This window comes from Penaeus japonicus, unplaced genomic scaffold, assembly GCF_977035675.1.
Source record: "Penaeus japonicus unplaced genomic scaffold, GWHDUDI00000001_assembly GWHDUDI00000034, whole genome shotgun sequence".
In the NCBI taxonomy this organism is placed as follows: Eukaryota; Metazoa; Arthropoda; class Malacostraca; order Decapoda; family Penaeidae; genus Penaeus; species Penaeus japonicus.
In genome coordinates this window covers 78,308-85,194 of record NW_028234436.1, presented here as the reverse complement: position 1 = coordinate 85,194, position 6,887 = coordinate 78,308, and the positions used below count along the sequence as shown (strand labels likewise).

General features: G+C 47.7%; 1 protein-coding gene across 1 annotated transcript; it reads left to right on the top strand.

Annotated features, from left to right (window-relative positions):
* The first annotated feature begins 501 nt into the window (after nucleotides 1–501).
* LOC147467632 (uncharacterized) lies at nucleotides 502–4,391 on the top strand. The gene is made up of 4 exons (XM_086530714.1): nucleotides 502–1,055; nucleotides 1,362–3,225; nucleotides 3,272–3,619; nucleotides 3,780–4,391. Exons 1-4 carry the CDS (start codon nucleotides 502–504, stop codon nucleotides 4,389–4,391), a joined length of 3,378 nt encoding a protein of 1,125 aa, XP_086386840.1.
* The last annotated feature ends 2,496 nt before the right edge of the window (nucleotides 4,392–6,887 follow it).

Below are 6,887 nucleotides of genomic sequence, written 5' to 3'. Positions count from 1 at the left end.
GGTCGAGTGGGTAAACACGATGCTCGAGGTTAAAAGATGGGGAGGTCACCAAAAATAACCAGTACACTATTGACCTCACGCCGTAACGCCGCCACGCGACAACCCGCCATACGACATATATCCAGTGCATAATAATAAACTAGAAAAACATTATAGACTTTCTGTTACGAACCAACAAGTGGTGACCCGGAGTAACTAGAAGATAGTGATAGTGTAGTGATATACAGTGCAACAAACATAGTGAAGTACAGTGTAAAGTGAAACGAAAGCAGTGATACAGTGCCAGAAAAAAACCATCAGTGCGAACATAGAAACCTCTTCTCCGCGCAGTGTGACCTCACCTCATTCCCTCCCTCCCTCCCTCCCTCTCTTTCTCACACATTCTCTCTATACACCATGACACCATCCATCGCACACAGTACTATTACAGCACTCCAGGCCCTCTTACCTCTCCCAGAGTGCAACATGCACGACCTCAAAGCCTGGTTTATACAGGTCGAAATGGCGTTCCAATCAAGAGGTATATCAACCCCAGAGGAACAATACTGCCAACTTGTACAACGCCTTCCCTCAGACCTCATGACCACCGTGATGGATGCGCTCGAGAATCCGCTTATTACTACGTATTCTCAGCTGAAAGCCGTCATCATAGAACGGGCGATGCCGGACCCTATAGTCGCTCTCACCACCTTTCTCGAGAAGAGCGGCCTCCAGGGTCTGGCTCCTTCTCAGTTTCTCCGCCGCTTACGACGTCTTCTTAGCGACGCCAACCAGGTCTTGACTGATGATTATATAAAAAGCATAATCATCGGAAGGCTTCCCCTTCACATCAGACCCGCAGCGGAGTGCTCCTTCCCCCCTTCCCTCGACGCTTTAGTAAAGACTCTCGACAAACTAGTCACCATACCACCATATCAGACCACTACGACTGCATCTATACACTGCAATACAACAAATGCCTTTTCGGAACAATTACAAATATTATCAGAAGAACTACAAAACATCGAAGCTACGATAATTTCACAAAACAAAAGAAGTATCTCATACCCAGACCGGTACCACCAAGACTCCTCCCCGTCTCCTCAGCGACGCTCCCGCTCCCCCTCCCACTCTCCTCAGCGACGCTCCCCCTCCCACTCTCCTCAGCGACGCTCCCCCTTCCACTCTCCTCAGCAACGCTCCCCCTCCCACTCTCCCCGGCGGCGGCCGCACTCCCCACCACGACATAATCGCAGCAAAGTCTCTCCTCCACGCCTCTCGGACCCCGAAAGACGGCACGATAGCCCAGTGTCCTGCAATGCCTTGCAGAGCATGCGGTGCCCACCCAAGCAGAACCACGATCTCTGCTGGTATCACCGTAGCTTCGGCCGCCAAGCAAGAAATTGTGCCCCTCACTCCCCATTGTGGCAGGGAGACGAACCACAGAAGGGTCTAACGGCGTCTTCCTCCCTCTTCCCCCGCAAGAAACGTCTCGTCTACTTGACAGACGTCAAGACAAACACACACTTCCTGGTAGACACAGGTGCGGAAATCAGCCTCCTTCCTGCCAGGCGCCAAGACAGATGTTCGGCGAACTCGCGCAACCTGCAGGCTGCGAACGGCGCTCTCATCCCCAGCTATGGTGAACGTTCCCTGACGCCTAGTTTCCAAATAGGAAGTAAATCAACGCTCTTCCCTTGGCTATTCGTTGTCGCGGAGGTAGATTTTCCTATTCTAGGCGCAGACTTTCTGGAACATTTCGACCTTCTGATGGACATAAAGAGACGCAAGATAAGCAGAGCAGGGGAATCCATGCGTGTTGCCACAGTCAGTACTACTCCCCTATCGATCAAGCGCCTCCCTGCAACGTCGTGCCCATACAGGTCCCTTCTGAAGGACTTCCCAACGCTCTCCAACCCCCTCAACACAAACGAAATGCCACAACATTCAGTACGACACCATATCCACACTAAAGGCGCTCCCGTGTACAGCCGGCCGAGGCGCCTGAACCGAGAGCGATATCTGGAGGCTAAAGCGGAGTTCGACCACATGGAGAAGCTCGGCTACGTGCGAAAATCCAGCAGCACGTGGGCATCGCCGCTTCACATGGTGAAAAAGAAGGACGGTGGATGGAGGCCATGTGGTGATTACAGGTTGTTAAATGCCCAAACAGTGCCAGACAGATATCCAGTCCCTCACATTCAGGATTTCTCACAACAACTATCCGGCTGCAACATTTTTTCCCGCATCAACTTGGTAAAAGCATTCCACCAGATCCCTGTAGCAAAGGAAGACATACCCAAAACAGCAGTGACAACACCATTCGGCCTGTACGAGTACCTGGTCATGCCCTTCGGTCTGTGCAATGCCGCCCAATCATTCCAGCGTTTCATGGACGAAGTGACCCAAAGCTTCGAGAACACTTTCGTATATATCGACGATGTCCTCGTAGCAAGTACAGATGCGGACACCCACAAGCAACACCTAAAACACCTTTTCAGCCGTTTCTCCGAGTTCGGTATCATAATCAACCCAGAGAAATGCGAATTCGGTGTATCGTCGCTGACCTTCCTCGGCCACACCATTACTGCTACAGGCATCACCCCAGAAATAACGAAAGTCGAGGCCATCAACAAGTTTCCACGCCCCACAACACAACGCCAACTGCGACGGTTCTTAGGAATGCTGAACTTCTACAGGAGGTTCCTCCCGCAGGGGGCTGAACTCATGGCGCCCCTTAATAAGTTACTAACGCCGACACGGAAAGGACAGCGTCAGAGGGATATCGAATGGACCGACGCAACTCTCGCGGCATTCGAAGACTGTAAGGCCGCCCTGGCCACTGCATCCTCCCTCACGCACCCACGCCCCGAAGTTCCCATCAGCATCATCGTCGACGCCTCGGACACGGCCGTCGGCGCCGTCCTACAGCAGCACATTAATGGTCACGCCCGTCCTCTTGGATTTTTCTCGAAGACTCCCCAGCTCAGAGAAAAGAAATACTCAGCATTCGGTAGGGAGCTCCTGGCTGCATACTTGTCCATCAAGCACTTTCGGAGTGAAGTAGAGGGTCGCAGATTCCATATTCTCACGGACCACAAGCCTCTCATTTATGCACTGAGATCCAGGGCGCCGAGGCAAAACCCGAGAGAGGAAAGACATCTGGACTTCATCTCGCAATTCACCTCCGACATTCGCCACATCAAGGGAGAGGATAATCAGGCAGCGGATGCACTCTCCCGGATAGTGATCGCAAACACCACACTGCAAAGCGCTCCGATCGACTTTGCAGAGGTCGCAGCAGAGCAAGGACGCCACACTCCAAAGCGTCCGTGATTCCACGTCACTCCGTCTTCAGCCGCTCACACTCGGAGATAACATCACAGTCGAGTGCGATACAACGAAGTCCACCCCACGACCATACATACCACCATCCCTCAGGAGAAAATTTTTCGACGCCTACCATCAGCATGGCGCGGAGTTAATGGCCACACATAGGCTCATCACCAGCAAGGTCGTGTGGCCTGGTATTAATTCCGACGTTCGGAGTGAGCCGCACCTGCCTGCATTGCCAGCGCTCAAAGGTTACGCGCCACACCAGATCGCCTGCCGCTACTTTCCCTCTCCCCAGACGCTTCCAGCACGTCCATAAGGACATCGTGGGACGACTGCCGACAGATCAGTCATGCCCTTATGTCCTCATGATGATAGACCGCTTCACCGGAGTCAGTCACTGAGGGACGTAACAGCAGATCCCATAGCAAAGGCGTTCATTTCCACATGGATATCGCGTTTTGGAGGCCCCCAACATCTTCGAAATAGACAGAGGCCCCCAAGTCGAGTCCGGCCTTTTCAATCACCTCACCCGCATTCTCGGCTCTCGTCGCATCTGCACTACCGTATACCACCCGCAAGCGAATGGGATGGTAGAGCGCCTCCACCGCCAGCTGAAAGCCCTTCTCATCAGACCACCAGGGACAGGCTGGGTAGACCAGCTTCCTCTCGCACTCCTTAACATCAGGACTTCTTTCAAGCAAGACCTGGAGTGCACGACAGCCGAACTGGTCTACGGCACGACACTCTCTCTGCCAGCGGATTTCGTCACGCCACCGCAAGGCTCGGACGACCCCAGAGCCTTCGTCAGAGAGTTAAGGGCCCGCATGGAGGCCATACAAGCACGACCTCCCAGAGCAACGCGTAACAGCAGCATCTACGTGCCACGAGACTTGCAGGACTGCTCTCACGTATTGCTGAGGAATGAAACGAAGCCGCCCCTCAGCCAAAAGTACGACGGTCCCTTCAAGGTCATCGCACGCACTGACAAGACCCTCACCATCGACACGCCACGCGGACCATCCACTGTCTCCATCGACAGAGTAAAGCCCGCCTACATAGAGCACGCCACACTCTAAAGACCAGCTGGATCCACGACCCTTTTCCTCCCTGTAAGTACCACCCCCCCCCCTTTCCCCTACAACTGGCCTTATTTGAATATATGCTAATATATAAATATATATATATACATACACATACAAGGAACTCCCCATACTGGCCACTGGTTATTTCCTTTTAGATATGTCTGAAAGCCACAGGGACTCTCGTACTCCGCTCGGCCAGTCCCGATGCCCTCACTCGGTAGGGAGCTGTGTAGCACACATCACCACATTAGTCAATTGGGGAGCACCGCCAGCCAATGAGAGCGCAGGTCAAACGGCAGGTCGCGTGGGTAAACACGATGCTCGAGGTTAAAAGATAGGAAGTCACCAAAAATAACCAGTACACTATTGACCTCACGCCGTAACGCCGCCACGCGACAACCCGCCATACGACATATATCCAGTGCATAATAATAAACTAGAAAAACATTATAGACTTTCTGTTACGAACCAACAACGCTACTCTGGCTAAAATCGCAGTGTTTTGCGAAAAAAACACAGGAAATAATCAGCAAACTGCAGCGCCCTCTACCATTTCCCTTAATTATTGCGAAATATGCAATACCTTGCATAGCAATAGGCTCAATGATGCAAATGACTTAAATAACAGGAAATAATGCGAATATCAGCAAAATGCAGCGCCCTCTTGCATTTTTCCCTTAATTATTGCGAAATATGCAATACCTTGCATAGCAATAGGCTCAATGATGCAAATGACTTAAATAACAGGAAATAATGCGAATATCAGCAAAATGCAGCGCCCTCTTGCATTTTTCCCTTAATTATTGCGAAATATGCAACGTAAAAAAAGAAAAAAGAATAAATGATGAAAATGCCTTTACGCTACTCTGGCTAAAATCGCAGTGTTTTGCGAAAAAACACAGGAAATAATCAGCAAACTGCAGCACCCTCTACCATTTCCCTTAATTATTGCGAAATATGCAATACCTTGCATAGCAATAGGCTCAATGATGCAAATGACTTAAATAACAGGAAATAATGCGAATATCAGCAAAATGCAGCGCCCTCTTTCATTTTTCCCCTAATTATTGCGAAATATGCAACGTAAAAAAAGAAAAAAGAATAAAAGATGAAAATGCCTAGAAAGTGATAGAATTACGCTACTCTGGCTAAAATCGCAGTGTTTTGCGAAAAAAACACAGGAAATAATCAGCAAACTGCAGCGCCCTCTACCATTTCCCTTAATTATTGCGAAATATGCAATACCTTGCATAGCAATAGGCTCAATGATGCAAATGACTTAAATAACAGGAAATAATGCGAATATCAGCAAAATGCAGCGCCCTCTTGCATTTTTCCCTTAATTATTGCGAAATATGCAACGTAAAAAAAGAAAAAAGAATAAATGATGAAAATGCCTAGAAAGTGATAGAATTACGCTACTCTGGCTAAAATCGCAGTGTTTTCCGAAAAAACAGGAAATAATCAGCAAACTGCAGCGCCTTCAACCATTTCCCTTAATTATTGCGAAATATGCAATACCTTGCATAGCAATAGGCTCAATGATGCAAATGACTTAAATAACAGGAAATAATGCGAATATCAGCAAAATGCAGCGCCCTCTTGCATTTTTCCCTTAATTATTGCGAAATATGCTACGTAAAAAAAGAAAAAAGAATAAATGATGAAAATGCTTAGAAAGCGATAGAATTACGCTACTCTGGCTAAAATCGCAGTGTTTTAGAAAACAACACAGGAAATAATCAGCAAACTGCAGCGCCCTCTACCATTTCCCTTAATTATTGCGAAATATGCAATACCTTGCATAGCAATAGGCTCAATGATGCAAATGACTTAAATAACAGGAAATAATGCGAATATCAGCAAAATGCAGCGCCCTCTTGCATTTTCCCTTAATTATTGCGAAATATGCAACGTAAAAAAAGAAAAAAGAATAAATGATGAAAATGCCTAGAAAGTGATAGAATTACGCTACTCTGGCTAAAATCGCAGTGTTTTGCGAAAAAAACACAGGAAATAATCAGCAAACTGCAGCGCCCTCTACCATTTCCCTTAATTATTGCGAAATATGCAATACCTTGCATAGCAATAGGCTCAATGATGAAAATGACTTAAATAACAGGAAATAATGCGAATATCAGCAAAATGCAGTGCCCTCTTGCATTTTTCCCTTAATTATTGCGAAATATGCAACGTAAAAAAAGAAAAAAGAATAAATGATGAAAATGCCTAGAAAGTGATAGAATAACGCTACTCTGGCTAAAATCGCAGTGTTTTGCGAAAAAAACACAGGAAATAATCAGCAAACTGCAACGCCCTCTACCATTTGCCTTAATTATTGCGAAATATGCAATACCTTGCATAGCAATAAGCTCAATGATGCAAATGACTTAAATAACAGGAAATAATGCGAATATCAGCAAAATGCAGCGCCTCTTGCATTTTTCCCTTAATTATTGCGAAATATGCAACGTAAAAAAAGAAAAAAGA

Coding starts and splice junctions, on each gene's coding strand:
- LOC147467632 (XM_086530714.1), top strand. CDS start 502: ATGGCGTTCCAATCAAGAGGTATATCAACCCCAGAGGAACAATACTGC. Junction 1,056..1,361: donor AGTATCTCATACCCAGACCG/GTACCACCAAGA, acceptor GTATCACCGTAG/CTTCGGCCGCCAAGCAAGAA. Junction 3,226..3,271: donor CGGATGCACTCTCCCGGATA/GTGATCGCAAAC, acceptor TCGACTTTGCAG/AGGTCGCAGCAGAGCAAGGA.